The sequence below is a fragment of the Equus quagga genome, chromosome 2, assembly GCF_021613505.1.
Source record: "Equus quagga isolate Etosha38 chromosome 2, UCLA_HA_Equagga_1.0, whole genome shotgun sequence".
Lineage (NCBI taxonomy): Eukaryota > Metazoa > Chordata > Mammalia > Perissodactyla > Equidae > Equus > Equus quagga.
In genome coordinates this window covers 167,448,978-167,467,978 of record NC_060268.1, presented here as the reverse complement: position 1 = coordinate 167,467,978, position 19,001 = coordinate 167,448,978, and the positions used below count along the sequence as shown (strand labels likewise).

Below are 19,001 nucleotides of genomic sequence, written 5' to 3'. Positions count from 1 at the left end.
CTTGCTGGCTTTAGGTTTAGTTTGCTCTTATTTTTCCAGTATCTTAGGATGGAAGTTTAGGTTATTAATTTGGGATCTTTCTTGTTTTTTAATATAGGTGTTTATAGCTATAAATTTCCCTCTAAGCACTCTTTCAAATGCAGCCCGTAAGTTTTGGATATGTTGTGTCTTTATTTTCATTCATCACCTAATTTCCCCTGTGATTTCTCCCATTGCTTATTTAGGTGTTAATTTTTACATATTTGTGAATTTCTCAAATTTCTTTCTGTGTTAATGGGTTCTGCTTCCATTCCATTATGATTGGAGAAGATACTTTATATAATTTCAATATTTTAATTTATTGAGATTTGTTTTATGACCTAGCATATGTTCTATCCTGGAGAATAGTGCATATACACTTGATGAGAATGTATATTCTGCTGTTGCTGAGTGGAATGTTATCTAGATGTTTTAGATCCAGTTGTTTTCTAGTTTTGTTCAAGTCTGTTTCCTTGTTAATCTTCTGTCTAGTTTTGTCTGTTATTGAAAGTGAAGTACTGAGTCGCCAACTATTATTGTTCAACTGTTTATTTCCTCCTTCATTTCTGTAAGTTTTTGCTTCATGTATTTTGGTACTATGTTTTTAGGTGCATATATATTTATAATTTTCGTATCTCTCTTCTGGATTGACCCTTTATATCACTGTGAAATGTCCCTCTTTATCTCTAGTAACATTTTTTATTTTAGTCTATTTGTTTGGTATTAATGTAGCCACTCCTGCTTTCTTATAATTGCTATTTGCATGATATATCTTTTTCTATTCTTTTACTTTCAGTCTATTTATATCTTTGAATCTTAAGCAACTCTTGTAGATAGCGTATTTTGGATCTTATTTTTTATTTCAGTCTGACAATCTCTGTGTTTTGATATGGTTATTTAATTCACTAATTTACTGTTATTATTGATAGTTGGATTTGTGTCTCCCCCCCTTTTTTTTTTTCCTTTGTCTCCCCAAAGCTCCCTGGTACATAGTTGTGGTTTTTTTTTTTTTTTTTTTTTGAGGAAGATTAGCCCTGAGCTAACTGCTGCCAATCCTCCTCTTTTTGCTGAGGAAGGCTGGCCCTGAGCTAACATCCATGGCTATCTTCCTCTACTTTATATGTGGGATGCCTACCACAGCATGGCGTGCCAAGCAGCACCATGTCCGCACCTGGGATCCAAACCGGTGAACCCTGGGCCGCTAAAGCGGAACGTGTGCACTTAACTGCTGCATCACTGGGATGGCCCCCATAGTTGTGTATTTTTTGTTGTGGGTCCTTCTAGTTGTGGCATGTGGGACGCCACCTCAGCATGGCTTGATGAGCAGTGCCATGTCTGCACCCAGGATCCAAACCAGTGAAACCCTGGACCTCTGAAGTGGAGTGCGCAAACTTAACCACTTGGCCTCAGGGCCGGCCCCCTTTATGTCTCCCATTTTGAAATTTTCTATATGTCTCATGTCTTTGTTCCCCTAGTCTTCCTTTACTGCTTTCTTTTATGTTAAGTGAATATGTAACATTTAAATTTCTTTCATGATATTTTCACTATATTTTTTGAATTATTTCCTTAGTAATTGCTTTAGAGCTTAACATCTATCTTACCAGAATCTGCTTCAGATTTATACTAACAATTCTGATGAAGTATAGAAACATTGCTAACATTTGATTTCTATGCTTGAAGTGTATTTACTGTGTTGTTTATTTTTATTTACATTGTTTATATTTATTTTTGAAGTATTGGTGGTCTGTTTGATACAGCTATAAAAATTATCTGGAAATGATTTTTTTACAGTTAGAATCCAGAATAGAGGAACTTAATAAAGAAGTTAAATCTTCCAAAGATAAACTAGTAGCTCAAGACATTGCAGCTAAAAATGCAGTTCAGCAATTGCACAAAGAGATGGCTCAGCGGATGGAACAGGTATTTTTCAAGTTATTATCCTTATTAACTTTCTGATGACTCTTTCTTGTTCATTAAAGTAGACTAACCCTGTTAGACAGTTTTGGTCAACAGTGGCGTATTAGGAATAAGTAATTTTATTTCTGTAAAAATTAAACTTTTAAAAAAATACTAACACAATACATAAATGCATGCTAACTGCAAAAAAATATTTAATAAATTAAGGAAGCGTATAGAATAAACGATGAAAGTCCCCCTTCATCTGTCCTTCTCGCTTCCTGCCTCCAATCCCTTTACATCCTGTTCCTTGTTCCATAGCTAAAAATTGATACTTTGGTTATGTGTCTTACCACAGATGCGTATATAAATCACACGTGCTTATGTGTACTTATTCATATACTTTTTTCCCCTACTAGATTGGAATCTTACTGTATGTCTTTTCTCCTGTTTGTAACCTGCTTTTTTCCCCTACTTAACATACTTTGGTAATCTTTTTGAGTTAATATATATGTTTTTGAAAAGAAGTGATTTTAAACAGTGCTTTATTATTATTATTATTATTGCTTGAACTCCTTGAGGATGGGATCTTATTCATCTTCTTTTCTGTATCCACAACACCAGCACCAATGCCTGACTAACAGTCAGTCCTCACAGTGAATTGAAGCCAAAGGGGTTAACTGACTCCTCACACTCTGAATGAGATGGATCCAGTCCTTTATACCTTAAAGCTACTACCATAAGTGGCTTTCTGGAAGAAGTTTAAGAAACAGAATATCTTCAACCTTTGTTTCTGTTGTTTTTTGTTTTTTGTTTTAAAGATTTTATTTTTCTCCCCAAAGCCCCCCGGTACATAGTTGTATATTTCGTTGTGGGTCCTTCTAGTTGTGGCATGCGGGACGCTGCCTCAGCATGGCTTGATGAGTGGTGCTAGGTCTCCAACCAGGATCTAAACTGGTAAAACCCCAGGCTGCCAAAGCAGAGCGCACAAACTTAACCACTCGGCCACGGGGTTGGCCCCTATTTCTGTTATTCTTTACTATGTACTGCCTCTTAGCATTGGAAATGTGTTGTATATTTAAAACTCACACTATCGGTTCTCAAACCTTTAATACTAATTGAAGGGAAATCTAGAGGATAAGACGTTAAGAAGTTGTTGGTTTTAGTGGACCCAAACATAACTTCGTTAGAATCACGTAGTGAGCTTTTTAAAAAAAATATTCTTCAGAGATTATATTTTAAAATAAAAACAAAGTAATAGTAACGTGCATGATAACAGTTCAAACAGTAAAAGATAAATCTTCCGCACCTTTTCTCCCATTTCCCCTTCCCAGAGACAACCACTCATTCCCAGTCCCCGTGTATCCTTCCAAATGTTTGTTGCATAGACGGGCATGCATATATTCCCTTTCTCCCTCCTCTTTACCTCTTTTTTTTGACAAATGGCAACACACTACACTCACTACTGTGTATCTGTTTCCTCCCTAATGAGGAAAAGTGTAGGTGAGGTTAATAATAGTAGCTAAGGTAATGAGTTGCAAGCTATATGCCTTCCCATGTGTAAAACACTTGACAGGTATTAACTTATTTAATATTCACAACAACCCTAAGAGATGGGTATTATTAAGTAGATTTTGGAGATTGTTCCATTTAATTATTTATAGATCTGCTTCGTTCCTTTTTTCTTCTAACTTTTCCTCTCAACTTTTTAATTTGAGAGTTTTCAAGCCTATAGAAAAGGTAAAAGAATAGTAAAATGAACGCTTGTTTACCCTTCACGTAGAGTCACCAAACCTGGTCAGTTTTATTTAGAAGTGGATTCCTAGCATGTGTGTGCACTTGTTCATGCACACAAACGCATATTCTCCCCAATTTAGTTTTCCAGCTTGAGTTTTCTTCATTTCTCAGACCAGGTAGGTAGAATGAATCTGAACCTCACCCTTACAGGAGGATAGGGTTATGTTATAAATTCTCAGGGACTTTATAACATGTCCCACTCATCCCCGGTGGCCTGGTATTGGTAAAAGAAGGTTTCAGACCTTCCTACTTCCTCTTAGATTTTTTGGCCATGGGGATTTCCCATACTTTCTTGTGAACTCAAGTGTACATTAAAAAGATGTTCGCTCTATTTCTTCTAAAATTTTTGGTGTTTTGAATGGGGAGGGTTTATCTGCTATATTTCGAGAAGCAGAGCTAGTTAGATGTTACCTTAATTTTAACTGACTGTTGAATCCTATTAACTATCTTATTCCTACTTTTAGCTTCATCCAAGTCAACGATAAACATCTTAAACTGGTCAAATCCAAAGACTTTACTGACTTCTCTTTCTTTATCTGTGCTGTAAATGGACTGACTTTCTACAGAAGCTTAAATAGTAGTCGCTGTATTATCTCATTTAATATTCCCAACGATCCTATGAAATGGGACATAGAAATGGAAACTTATAACACCCCAGGTTGTTCCTTTGCAGCTGACCCATGGATGACTGAGTAACAGGACATTCTGGTGAACATTCCCTGCTGTAGTCAAGAACCTCATAATATTTTACTGCATCTATTGTAATTGTCTTTTTTCTGTTTTTTCTACTTCTTATCTCTCAACTTTAATGAAACTTTCATGCTACCACCAGTTTATCTTACTAAGACACACATTTAATAAAAGGTTCTGATCTATAAATATTTCTTCAGCTTCCCATTGCCTGTAGGATAAAATCTCAAATCATTAGCGTTACAAGAGAAGCCCTTCTTGCTTTCAAGATTTAATCGCTACCTCTCTTTCTGTTTTATAACTACTTCCTCCCCACTCCAACCAACACACCAAGTTTAACCCTTAGAAAATAACTTAATATCTTCTAAATATATCATGCTATTTTATACTTTTAGGCATTAACACATGATAATCACTCTACTTTGAATTTCTTTCCTTGACTAACTCCTTGTGTTCTGTTGAATCCTACTTAACCTTCAATGTCTAGCTCAAGTATAGCACCTCGTCCAAGTACAGCATCTTTCACCCTTAATGCCAGCTCTTCCCAGGAAACGTTAATATTTTTGTCTTTTCAGAGAACTTTGTACATTCATTCACTAGAAATTACATTGGATCATAATGTTTGTTTATGTGTTGTTCTTACTAGGTAGTGAGCTCTTCCAGGACAGAAGCCATGACTTATTCTTCTTTGTGTTCCCAAAAGCTAATATGATATCTGAGCATTAAGTTTTCATGAAACCAGACTTCTTTTAAAGTTGACATTACCATTAATTGTTTTTTTCTAAGTACAGTTATTCAATTATCTAAAAGTCTAGCTAATTCTGTTAGCCAATTCCAGCACAATTTTCTCAATCCTTGTTCACAAGCACATTGTCAAATCCTTAGGGATCTCTGGTTTCCCTATTCCAATGTTTTCCTTAATTTTTCTTGAAAATTAGTAGGCTATTTCAGTGGGGAAAAAAAATCCCAATTGGATGACTAAAAAAGTACTTACTTGTATGTTTAGTATTCTGAGTGTTTACTAGATGTACTTATCAGCTGTACCAGAACTTCATGAAACTTTGTCATAAAGACAAAGCTCCTCGGCGTCATCAGAGCAGAGGAGCTTTTTCTACACTATGCCCTCTTCAATTCAGTTATAGTATCAGTTGGCATTTACCACTAGATACCATTCAAAATCCCTAAAGTTTAAGACTGCAACTTCACATTTGCATACTATGAATTTACTTAAATTAAAGGCTATCTGTAGAAGTTTTCGTTGTATGAAATTTCAGAATATGGAGTACCAGCTTATACTAAGAGTGAATTTTAAATGGGTATATAGGTGTCACACTTAATCCAATTAGGTATTTCTTATTAAGTGCAAAATACTTTAAGAAGCTTTTCATATATAGGAAATCAAATGATCATTAATTAGTATATTGTTACTTTTTTTGTTTCTTTCTTTTTTTTTTTTTTAAAGATTGCCACCTGGGCTAACAACTGTTGCCAATCTTTTTTTTTTTCTGCTTTATCTCCCCAAACCCCCCCCCCCCCCCCCGTACACAGTTGTATATCTTTAGTTGCACATCCTTCTAGTTGTGGGATGTGGGATGCCACCTCAACGTGGCCTGACGAGCGGTGCCATGTTCGCGCCCAGGATCCGAACCCTGGGCTCCCGCAGCGGAGTGCATGAACTTAACCACTCAGCCACGGAGCCGGCCCCTACTTACTTTTTTTTGAATGAACTAAGGTTATAGATTTTAGAAATTGTCAGCCATTCAATCAGGGTTCAGGCAGAAAACAAGAACTGATTATTTGAGGGAGAATTTAATAAAAAGGCTCTTTACTCAAAGATATGGGCAAGATTTAGGGAGTCCAACAAGGGAAAATGCAGGATTCTGGGTCTGCTGGAGGAGGCATTATCACTCTTTGGGCTAAAGGAATAAGGATAAGATGCAGGTAGTGCAACCTAGAGAAGGTAGTTTAGAGAGGGCTCCTGACCGGAGTAGTGGCCTTCAGCCATCCTGTGGTGACTCTGGAGGAGCCACATCCCACTCTCTGCCTACCCTCCTGGTCCTCTGCCTAGTGCTCCCTGTCGGCTGAACCCAACTGGAAGTATGAGGGTAGGAAACTTGTTGATCTGGTCCCTGAGGGTCATCTTCCTGGAGCACAGGGGTGGATGGGAACAGTGGGAGAGTGGATCTGGAGGACTAAACAGAAAAGAGCAACCATTCAACCAGAGTAAAAGGAATGGGAAAGGGTAAAAGCAAATATTAGTGACTAATTTATTTATTGTATCATTTCTGTATAATTTTGAATTCTTCCTTTCATTTTAAAATTTCATGAAACGGGTCCTGGGAATGTTATGCAAAAACCAAGAAATTCGTTGGTAATATTATACAAAAATATTATTTATTTTGATTTTCAAAAAATATTTTTTATTAATGCTAGATTTTTTTTTCAAAGGCCAATAAGAAATGTGAAGAGGCACGCCAGGAAAAAGAAGCAATGGTAATGAAGTATGTAAGAGGTGAGAAGGAATCTTTAGACCTTCGAAAGGAAAAAGAGATACTTGAGAGAAAACTTAGAGATGCAAATAAAGAATCTGAGAAAAACACTAACAAAATTAAGCAGCTTTCTCAGGAGAAAGGACGATTGCACCAGCTGTATGAAACAAAGGTATAGCTTGCGCTCTCGTACTGTATTTGAAATTTGTTCTCTTTGCTTTCTCTTATTTAATCAAGTAATCATAACATGGTTAAACTACTATTAGACATAAAGTTGTTTGAATTAGTTTGCCTTCTAAGAACGTGAATGCTTTAGTAATTACAGTGTCTTGTTACCTGTCTGCAAAAAGTGTTTGCTGTGAAAGGTGAGACACTGAAACATGTTGTTTGTTAGATAACTTTTTTTTTCCGGGGGGTTGGGGAGATTAGCCCTGAGCTAACATCTGCTGCCAATCCTCCTCTTCGCTGAGGAAGACTGGCCCTGAGCTGACATCCGTGCCCATCTTCCTCTGCTTTATATGTGGGATGCCTACCACAGCATGGCTTGCCAAGCGGTGCCATGTCTGCACCCGGGATCTGAACCAGCAAACCCCAGGCCGCCGAAAAGTGGAACGTGTGCACTTAACTGCTGCGCCACTGGGCCGGCCCCTAGATAACTTTTTCTTGATAGATTTTTTTTAAAACTTTCTTTTAAAATCTGTATGTTGAAGAAATGAGTTTGTGTCTCAAGGGAAGATTTTATTTTGGTAAGATATATGCATAGTAGTGTCAAAATATGAATAGTTTTTGAGCCAAAAGTATAATTTGACCAGAATCTTAATATAACACTATTCATCATAGAATAGAATTTATATTTTTCTTGCAGAAAAACATATTCTTCTTAGATGCTGTCCAAGGAGGTTTAATTACTGAGCTGTTCAGAGCCCTTGCTGTTAACTAGCAGCCTCATGGCTTGGTCTTGTTTCCAGTGGATTATCATTTCTTGGTGATGAATGTTATTTTTTATTAATTAACTTTTAGTTCAGGAATACTGTCATTATTCTCAGGAATTCTGGGAAAACCAATTTAATTTGTAGTTCACCTTAATGCCAGCCAGCTGGGAAGAATCATGAAGGTATACTTGTACTCACAGTTTTTCTAGTAGGTTAAAATATATATGTTGATCATCTTACATTTGTTAATTGGATTTAGTATTTTACTCCTCTCTTATGATTTAAGCTTTAAATCAATTTTATAGCTTTTAGGCCATAATGTGCCAGCCCTTGAATTATAGAGTTATTGCTTTGATTATTTTGAGGATATATAAAAGGTACACTAATTACTTGATTGTTTAAATGAAAAAATATGACCTAGTGATATCATTTTAGGAAGGTGAAACTACTAGACTCATCAGAGAGATAGACAAATTAAAGGAAGATATCAACTCTCACATCATTAAAGTAAAATGGGCACAAAACAAATTAAAAGCGGAAGTGGATTCACATAAGGTAAGTATTATAAAGCAGTGGAAGAATTACTAGAATCAGTTTTAACAGCGAATGCAGTAATAGTTAATGAGGCATAAAGCTTAATTTAGTGACATCTGTAGGATAGGTTGGGCCTGAATATTGATGAGTGTGAAAGATATTTCCTTGCATGATTTACATATTAAATTGGATAGAGTGTTAAATTTTATCATTTGTTGTTTACAACCCCCAAATTGACTTCGTTCTTTAAGCATTTTTTTGGTATGCTATATTTTATATTAACCATTGTCAGAAATTCAAGGGGAAGAGGAGAATCTGTAGATTATCAAAATTGAAAGTAAACTCTGGAAATAATAATTTCCAAGTTTTCAAAAATAAGTTTAATGATACTGTTTAAAGCTATAATCATGGGTTATCTCATTAAATAATTCTAAGTCAGTAGAACTGTTAACAACTTTTGGATATTTGTATACAGTATTATCAGAGTAAACTAGGGGAGTTGTCTGGGTTGACAGTGGTCAAAGACAGGTTAGAGAATGGTGGATTTCCCTCCAGTTCTGAGCTAACTGCTGATCAGTGCGTGAGTGTTGGGAAACTAGAGGCAGAGAAAGAACTGCGAGAAAGGACCAGGGGCAGCAATCCCTGGAGCTCACACAGGGCTACAAACCATTTAAAGTTTTCCCTTTTACTTTGGGTTATAGAACTGGAAATTAAAATTCCAAATCCTGTGACATGGTAATGATTTCGTAACTACCTGAGTTGCTTAAACATCTGAACATAATACCTGCTCATGTCTAATGTGTGTGGCACTTTCCTCGTCCTCATCTATAGTCCCTAAGAGACAGGATCCTAAAACCTATTAGAATACTAGCATCAAGGAGTAAGACTATTTAGTTAGGTCTTCTGTGTGCCATGTGTTCAAAGAATGTGTGATAACAGACTTAATGGCAGCTTTGAGGTCAGATGAAACCAGATGCTTTGTAAGTAGGTTTAAGGCTGATGTGATAAGGTTACATGGTATAGACTGCTAGAAAATGAAAACAGTGAGCATATTGACCTGGTATGTGAATGTTAGAAATTTACCGGTTCTTTTTAAAAGCGTTTATTAGCCAGCAGGCGTTTTACTGGGTCTCCCTCTGTGCACAGCACTATATTGAATAATATGGAGGATGTAAAAGCCATAGAAGACACAGTAATTACTTTCAAAGAGTGTCTGGGATGCAATCCTGGTTACCTGTTTTACATATTTACCTAGTGGATGTGAGAGGGAGTCTCTGGATCAAAGGAGACAAGATTTAATCACGATCTGGGCAGTGTAGACCACTTCTTAAGATGTGGACAAGAGCCAGGACTCGTAGTCAGTTTTTCTCTAGGCACCCTTTCCAATTTCTAGTCCCTGCCCATCAGGGCTTAGATATTAATACTGGAGTCCTGGGGGTTACTGGATTCATTGTGATCATTAGCTTCTGATCATACCTCCAGGAACTATTACCAGAATTTAAGTCTTAGACTAGGTAGACTGAATACCCTGATCATCAGTAGAATCATCAGTAGGGTCAAACAATAGAAACAACTTACTTGTTCTCTTTTATAAACTCCCTCGGAGGTTAAACTGAAATGTGTTTTTAACCCCTACCCTCTAAAAACAAAAGCCTTTTGAGTGTAGTGAATAAAGAAGAAGGACTCCCCCCAAGTATACCTCATATGCTTGTTCACCTACCTGGTTGCTACCTATATATCTGGTCTCAGGATAAGATAATCTCACTGGAGCATGGATACGGCTGGCAACAGATGTGGCAGTAGATTCTTCTTTGACTGTGCTGGGTGCTGCCAGATAGTTTTGCTTTAGAGAAAACTAGAGCAGTGGAGTCTTAGATATCAAGGCAACATCTAGACCAGCAGGATGTAATAGACTGCAGACCTAATGTGCGACCAGGGGTCGGTATGTTTTGTGATGTATTCCCTCAACAAGACTGCCGCTTCCTATGCTCTCCTCTCAAGGTTACGTATGTTGTCAATGACAGCTGAATGAGGTTAAATGGTTTGTTTACTCCTAAGGCCCACTAATTAGAAGCTAGGGCTCACTTTTAATTAGCTTTGCTATTATCTCCCCTAGTAAAACTATATTCTATGTTCTGTTCTATAACTCTTCGTTTCTATAAGTATATTCTATTGCATTATGGAATAACAGGGTCTAGATTTACCCTCCTACCTTAAAAAAACTAAAAAAATATCTGTATGAAACAAAGATTTTAGACTTGGGACAATGCAAGGCAGCGTAGGACAGTGATCCCTGAGAGAAGGGAAACAAGCAAGATGTAATACCTGGAGAGTTTCCAGGTTACAGCAAAAGGAGAAGAATCCAAACGGAGTCCAGCAGTCTCCCTAAATTGAGGAGACAAGAGTATGAAGTATGGGAAACAGGGCAGAGTACCAGAGAAGAGAAAGATATGCCGATCTGCGGTGTGATCTCCATATGGAGATCTCAGTTCTTTAGCACACTGCTAATCAGTATATGTGTGTGAGAAAACTACAGGAGTGGAGAAAGAACAATCAGAAAGGAGTAGGGACAACAATTTCTAGAGCTCACATAGGACTAGAGACTGTTCATGTTTCCACCAGCAAAGAGAAAACCCTCTTAACACACAGGGCATCAAGTGGTCCTCAGAATGGTGTTGCTTTAGCAGTGGGGACTAATTAGCCTTAGAATAAAATCTGTTATGGACCCACCTAACAAAGCTTTAAGAGAAAGCCTCAAATCAAATTGTTTCAAATAATTTAACTATGTCCAAGAACAAAGCCCCAAGATATTTGAGTACAAAGATAGCCAGGACCTAAAAGCATAAAATTCACAATGTTTGGTGTCCAATAAAAAATTCCCAGACATGCAAAGAAGCAGGAAAATATAGCCTATAATGAGAAGAGAAGAAGAATCAATCAATAGAAGGAAAGCCAGAAATTATATAGATGATAGAATTAGAAAACAAGGATGTTTTTGAAACAGCTATTATTAAACCCATATATTAAAAAAAAAGATACAGCCTGAGTATGTCAAGGAGAGACATGGAAGATTTGAAAAAGGCCAAATTGTTATAATGTCTGAGATTAAAAATACATTGGATGGGATTAACAGAAGATTAGACACTGTAGAAGACAACATTAGTGAACTTGAAAAACATGAAACTTGACAAACATGAAAATATAGTAGTAGAAACTGTATGCTAATGACTCCCGCATTTATAACTTCTACCCAGAATTCCAAATTCATATATTCAAGTGGCTACTTGACATCTGACATCTTGGATGACTTAAGAGGCATCTTAAACTTAACATGTCTAAAATTGAGTAGATGGTGTGCCATTTTCCTACATTGCTTAGGAATGCTCCGTTGCTCCAGGCCTTTAGCAAATCTTCTTGCTCACTTCTTTTAAGTCTTTACCCATGTATCACCTTCTCAATGAGACTTTCCCTGGCTACCCTTACTAAACTTTCACCTCCCCCAGACTTTCTCATGTCCTCACTTTACTTTTACTCCTTAGCACTTGTCACTATCTAATATAACATATTTTTAATTATGTATTCTACTTATCTGTCTCCATCACTAGAATATCAGCTTTATGAGAGTAGAGGTTTTAGCTGTTTTCTCACGCTGCAGTTTCCCAAGAACATAGAACAGTGCCTGGTGCGTGGTAGGTGCTCAGTGAATTGCTGAATGACTCAGTGAATGAATGAAGCATGGTCAGTACCTTAACCAAAACACATTTAATGTGATTCTTGCTTTTCTTTTATTCAATTATTTATTTAATAAATATTTATTTGGCAGATAGGAATCTCTCAATTGCTATTTTTTGAGTGACTGGAGTACGTACTATGTGCTAGGCTATGTTATACTTATTAATGATATAAGAGTGAGAAAAAAAACCAGGTAAAGTTTCTCTTTCACTCTCTTCTCATTGAGCTAATATTTGAATATTAAAAACCGATATTTGAAAAACGTCTCCAAATGTTTATATTTTAAAAGTGATACTGAGTTTTAATACAAGTCAAATTATTATTAAAAGACTAGCAACTGAAACTATATAACTGAATGCTTAAATATATGGTAGATTTATCTAAAAACAAAATGACATAAGAAACAGTGTGTGAAGGATAGATGCAGTTTAGATGGTTTAAGAGATGAAGGGAAAGGCATTTCACATGGAAGAACAACAAGAAAAAAGGGAGGTGAATATTCAGTGTTTGGGAAGATCAACCTAACTAGAGCAGAAGGTTTATATTAGGTAGTCCTTCATTAATTCCACAAATATTACTTAAACAATTAATATGTGGGAAGTACTGAGCTGGGTGCTGTCCAGAAGCTATATCCTCAATGGAGAAAACACATAAGCTGCAGTACAGTATATTAATTGTTATAATCTTGGATGCCCTGGATTCAATCTGTGGGAAGGCAGAATAGCAGCATCTGCTCCTTTCTGAAGGGAAGCTACTAGGAAGAGATGATACCTAAACTCTCATTTGAAATGCACATGGTAGCTAAAACCATGGGACTGGATGGCTACTCTGAAGGAGGATTTTGGAGAAAGAGCTGCAGGCCAGGGCTGTATCTTAGAAAATCACCACAGGAAGTAGAAAGCCAGTCAAGGAGATGGGGAAGGCAGCAATGAAGAGGGAAAAAACAAGAGTATGTTGTCTTGTAATGGAAACAGAGGAAGGATATTTAAAGAGTCAAGAGTGGTCAGAACTGGAGCAGGTAAGTCAAGAATAAGAAATGAGAAAAGTAATTGGATTTGATGAGAGAGTAGTCCCTGCGAACCTTCAGAATTGCTATTGTAGGAGAGTGGTTAGGAACAGAAACCAAATTGCAGCATCAGTCTATAAAAAAGCAGATTTGAATAGAAACCATGGCCATAAGCCAAAAAACTGTCTTTTATGTGTGTGTCCAGAGAACTTTGCTCTTATCAGGTTAGTGTCTTCTAGTGATTTGCTGAAAACTGTCAAAGTTAACTTTATGTATTGTCTTTCCGTTAACTGCACAGGACACTTGAGTTTTTTGTCAGAAGCATAAAATGTTATTACTGGAATAGTATCCAATCCCTCAGTGGCAGTGCTAAGACAAGAACTTTCCCTACTCTGGTCATCATTCTTATCAGTCATCACATCAGTGTGCCCAACCTTGTCACTGTGTTTATGTCACTGCAGGAAACCAAAGATAAACTCAAAGAAACAACAACTAAGTTAACCCAAGCAAAGGAAGAAGCAGATCAGATACGAAAAAATTGTCAGGATATGATAAAAACGTACCAGGTATGCTTAACTTTTCAAACAGATTAGTAACAAATTATGCTAAGTATCAGTACTACTCTTGTTTTGTTAAATTTTTGTATCTGCAATATTTGAGGTGTGGAATGTATTTGGTAGGGCAGTGAAATACAGGTTATTTCCTATGTTAAAGTACTTGCAGCTTCAATAGAGATCTTCTTAGAGAAGTTTTTAGCCAAATAAAAATACTACACAATGTCAGAAGAATGAAGAGTGCAAGGAAATGTATAACTTAAAAAAGAAACTCCTCTGTATTGTTACATGTCTAAAATGCTGTTCTTGTTCATGCAAAATTGACATATTTAAAATCTTTCAAGGCAGTCATCATTTTTAGATACATAAGCTATGTATTTCACTCTTAGTAAACTTAATTGCCAAAGCCTTCTTCACTTTTCTAAGTACAAAACCTTAAAAATTGTCATGCTTTTAAAATTTCTTTTCCATTAGGAGTCAGAAGAAATTAAGTCAAATGAGCTTGATGCCAAGCTTAGAGTCACAAAAGGAGAACTTGAGAAACAAATGCAAGAAAAATCAGACCAGCTAGAGGTGAGGAGTTTTGTTCTTTGCATACCCTGGACTGTGTAATAAATATAGAAGGAGGGAAATGACACGTACTTATTGTCATCTACTTTTAAGGCCTTTTGGAAGGAGCAGGCGATAAGTTTTACATCTAGTTTAGTACATAATGATTTGTGGTTTCTTTTCAACTTTTAAAAGATGCATCATGCCAAAATAAAAGAACTAGAAGATCTGAAGAGGACATTTAAGGAGGGCATGGATGAACTCCGAACACTGAGAACAAAGGTAATTGAATCTTTAGTGACGACTCCAGGTGAAGGGTAAATATCTTTAATTTTGGACTCATTCTGATATTTTAATGTTGGCGAAAGGATATTTATATAGAAATTTTCCAAAATAAAAGAACTCAGAGGAATAGAGTATCAGTTCCCCAGCACAAAATTGACTCTTTTGTTGAGATGAAAAGGTCTTCCACTTCAGTCCCTTTGAAGTGTTTGCCAAACATTCCTCCTTCACATTTGCTGTGTCTATAACTTATCCTTGGGCCTCTGATCTAAAAGCAGTCTTATCAGCAAGTTAATTCGAAAGATAGTTGGACTTTAAAACTATGAGTGTCAGAAAATAATAGAAAGACTGTCTTAATATTTCTCCTGGGTATAATTACTAGTCTTGTGTAGAGTTTTAATTTCTAACAATCTATGAAATCCTTTCCAGTGTTTATGTCTTTTTCATAAGAATAGGATCCCTTTTAATATGAATGTGAAAAATATTATCATTGTGTATCATTCATTTATTTAGAAATAGGTTTTTAAGTAACCACCTTGAATTGGTGATCACTTAATAGTTTTCAAAGTGTCTTTCATGTATCCTTCTATTTGTTCTCCATGCCAGTTCTTTGAGGTAGGTAGGGAAGGTGTTTCCTCTTTTCAGGTGAGGAAATAGAGAGTCAGCAAAAATAAAGTGACATACTAAACCTCCCGTGACTAAATCATGAGGAATCTGTGACTGAAACCCAGGACTGCTCACTTCCCATTGTGTTTTCTTCACAATAATTAATACTGCCTCAGAATTCAGCTTAGATTGGTAATATGTAACCGCTATCTGAAATAGTTAATGAGAAACAAGAAAATATTGTTTGTAGTTTAACTTGGTTATGGTTATTTGATAGGTGAAATGTCTAGAAGATGAACGACTGAGAACAGAGGATGAATTATCAAAATATAAGGAAATTATTAACCGCCAAAAAGCTGAAATTCAGAATTTATTGGACAAAGTGAAAATTGTGGATCAGATACGGGAGCAGCATGAAAGGTATAAAATGAGCAACTTCTGTTTGTGCTAATCAACAGGCTTTTTAATTCTATCTCAGGTTTCTATTTTTAAGTGCAATTATTGCTTAAACGAATAATTTTACAATTTTACTAGCTAAGAAATTTTTATTCTTATCTTCATTTGAACTTTTTTGAATTATCTTTGAAGTTCTCATCATGGCTTCTAAAAATCAAAGTTTATATTCCCTAAACATTTTATAAGACAGAATGGATTTTAGTTTCTTCATCCATTCCTTAGCTTTCAAATTCTGTTACTTATGCACCATACTTATTTTTCTTCTAAAAGGTAGATATGTGTCTGTATCGATATCTTTGCATGTATGTAGCTTAAGGTCAGGAGCTGACATTATTGCTTGGCTTCTTATAAATCTGTTTAGCTAAACGCTACTCATGACATTACCTGGCAGAGCCTGGATTCCGGTTGAATCCAAATATCTTCTTTTTCATACCCTACTGATACCCAAGCTACAGTACAGCTGAGTGTTGCTAAAGGAATCCTCACCATCATCCATATTGATGCTGCTATAAATTCATGCTTAGCAACTTCAACTGGGAATATTAATACACCTGTAATCCTGCCGTGTGTCCTTAGTCAGTGCCTTCTCCTCCATCTTCTTAGCATCTATTCCAAACCTTACTGCTTTCTTCACACTTCTGGTCTTCCCTCTCATGTCACTGTTTACTCTTACTTCACAGAAAAAATGAGAGTTGTTAGGTGACAGTTCTCTCAACCTTTGGCTGTCAGTCCTAATGAACTTGCTGCATCTGCAACCATTCTTCTTTGTTTTCCTCCTGTTATTATGAAAGAAATGTTCCCGTTCCTCGGATTGAATTGTTCTCTATACTTCTTCTGTGGATCCCATGCTCTTCTGCCTTCTCAGGGTCTTTCTTGATTGTTCCTGATTATTTCTTGATTGTTCCTTCCTTATCCTTTCTCTCTTACCTCTCTTTCTCCTGACTTTTTTTCTTTCTACGTTTAAATATTATATCTTAAAAAACATCAAAACTCCTATGACCTTCCCCTACCTTTCTCCTTTCCTTCACTACTAAATGTCTTTACAGAATCGGCTTTGCTCATCTCCACTTCTTCATTCCCTTTGTTCTTCTGTTTCTTTCCACTGAATTCTACTTCTGCCCCAACATTAGGTTGAAACTTGCTAATGCTTCCTTACGTCTAGTAGACACTTCTCAGACTAAGTCTTGCTTGAATTTTCAGTACTAACACCACTGAGGCCACTATCTTTCTCGGTGTGCTCTGCTCTTTGGCTTCATTTCCTCATGCTCTACTAGTGTTCCTCCCTACTTCCTGGCCACTTTTTCTCAGTCTCCCCGGCAGTCTTCTCTTTCTGTCATAAAGCTCTCTTTTGTTTTTATTTGATTACACCCCTGGGTGATCCTAACCATTCCTCTAGTATGCTGTAGGACCTTCACATCATTACCTTCAGCCCTTTTTGCTGCACTGCAGACAAACAAGTATCAGACACCTCAGACTTTAACCTGGCTAAGTGGATTCATCTCTCTCTCTCACACATACGCCGTTCTGAGTTTCCTGAGATGAGTAGCATCCCCATGATTTTCCCGGGCGGCACCCTTCGCTCTTCTTTCCTTCCCCTCTCACATCTAAGCAGTCACAAAGTATTGTTGATGCTAACTCGTTAATATCTTTCAAGTCCATTTACTTTTCACATCCCAACTGCTGCTGCCATCGCCCAAGCTGGTATCAGCTTTCATCTGGAAAACTGCCACAGCTTCTAAACTGGTTTTTTTGCTTATTTCCCTTTTAATCCATTTCCCACGCTGTGATTAGCAAATCTTTCTAAAAAGAAATCTTCTCAAAACCTTTCCGTGATTTCCCATAGCCTCAAGTATTGCCTAGTGAATTCAATGCCTTAAACATGCTTGGAAGATCATTAATGACCTTGCTTCTCCCTCTGCACCTTATCCTCTTTCACTTTTGTGTTTCAGCAATAGTTGGTTAACAAATGTTGATTGATTGTCTCCTGGCTGCCAAGCCCTGTGTGAAGTGCTTAGTAGAGATGTATAGTACAGTCCTTATCCTCATCAGTATTGAACATCTATTTGTTAGTACCAACACGAAGGCATTCTCTTGTTCCCTTCCCAGCTTTAGCACATAGTTTCCTCTACCTGGAACATATTTTGTTTTCCCACTTGCTCACTCTTACTTTTCCTTTAGGTTAAGAATTAGCAAACTATGGGCCAGAGCCAAATCTAGCCCACTGCCTCTTTTTTTTTTTTGTCCCGAGGTTTTTTTTTAGGAAGTCACCCTGAGCTAACATCTGTCGCCAATCTTCCTCTTTTTGCTTGAGTAAGATTTGCCCTGAGGCAACATCTGTGCCAGTCTTCTTCTATTTTGTATGTGGGTTGCCACCACAGCATGGCCACTGATGAGTAGTGTAGGTCCACAACTGGGAACCAAGCCTGGGCTGCCAAAGTGGAGTGTGCTGAACTTAACCACTAGGCCATGGGGCCGGCCCCTGCCTCTTATTTTCTTATTTAAAGATTGTCACCTGAGCTAACATCTGTTGCCAATCTTTTTTTTTTTCTTCTTCTTTTCCCCAAAGTCCCCCAGTACATAGTTGTATATCCTAGTTGTAGGTCCTTCTGGTTGTGCTATATGGGAGGCTGCCTCAGCATGGCTTGATGAGTGGTGCCATGTCTGTACCCAGGATCTGAACTGGCAAAACCCTGGGCTACTGAAGCAGAACGTGCGAACTTAACCACTTGGTCACGGGGCCAGCCCCTAGCCTCTTTTTTTTTAAAAAATTTGAGTTCATAATAGTTTACATCATTGTGAAATTTCACTTGTACATTATTTCTTGTCTGTCACCACATACGTGCTCCCCTTCACCCACTGTGTCCACCCCCTACCCCCCTTCCCCTGGTAACTGCTGAACTGTTTTCTTTGTCCATGTGCTTGTTTATATTCCACATATGAGTGAAATCATCTGGTGTTTGTCTTTCTCAGTCTGGTTTATTTTGCTAAGCTTATTTCCTTTCAGGTCTTTCCATGTTGTTGTAAATGGGATGAATTTGTTGTTTTTTATGGCTGAGTAGTATTCCATTCTATATATATACTACATCTTCTTTATCCAATCATCAGTCAGTGGGCACTTGGATTGTTTCCATGTCTTGGCTATTGTGAATAGTGCTGCGATGAACACAGGGGTGCATATGTTACTTTGGATTGTTGATTTCAAGTTGTTTGGGTAGATACCCAGTAGTGGGATAGCTGGGTCATGTAATAGTTCTATTTTTAGTCTTTTGAGGAATCTCTGTACTGTTTTCCATAATGCCTGCACCAGTTTGCATTCCCACCAGCAGAGTACGAGGCTTCCCTTCTCTCCACACCCTCTCCACCATTTGTTATTTTTAGTCTTAGTGATTATAGCCATTTTAACAGGCGTAGGTGGTATCTTAGTGTAGTTTTGATTTGCATTTCCCTGATGATTAGTGAT

General features: G+C 37.1%; 1 protein-coding gene across 1 annotated transcript in view; it reads left to right on the top strand.

Annotated features, from left to right (window-relative positions):
• CCDC186 (coiled-coil domain containing 186) overlaps positions 1 to 19,001 on the top strand; it is a 54,255-nt gene that overhangs the window by 17,721 nt on the left and 17,533 nt on the right. Inside the window, exons 4-10 of the mRNA XM_046653581.1 lie at positions 1,810 to 1,938; positions 6,850 to 7,062; positions 8,258 to 8,377; positions 13,556 to 13,660; positions 14,123 to 14,221; positions 14,393 to 14,479; positions 15,363 to 15,505. Coding sequence (XP_046509537.1) covers positions 1,810 to 1,938; positions 6,850 to 7,062; positions 8,258 to 8,377; positions 13,556 to 13,660; positions 14,123 to 14,221; positions 14,393 to 14,479; positions 15,363 to 15,505 — 896 coding nt within the window. The remainder of the gene's footprint in view (positions 1 to 1,809; positions 1,939 to 6,849; positions 7,063 to 8,257; positions 8,378 to 13,555; positions 13,661 to 14,122; positions 14,222 to 14,392; positions 14,480 to 15,362; positions 15,506 to 19,001) is intronic.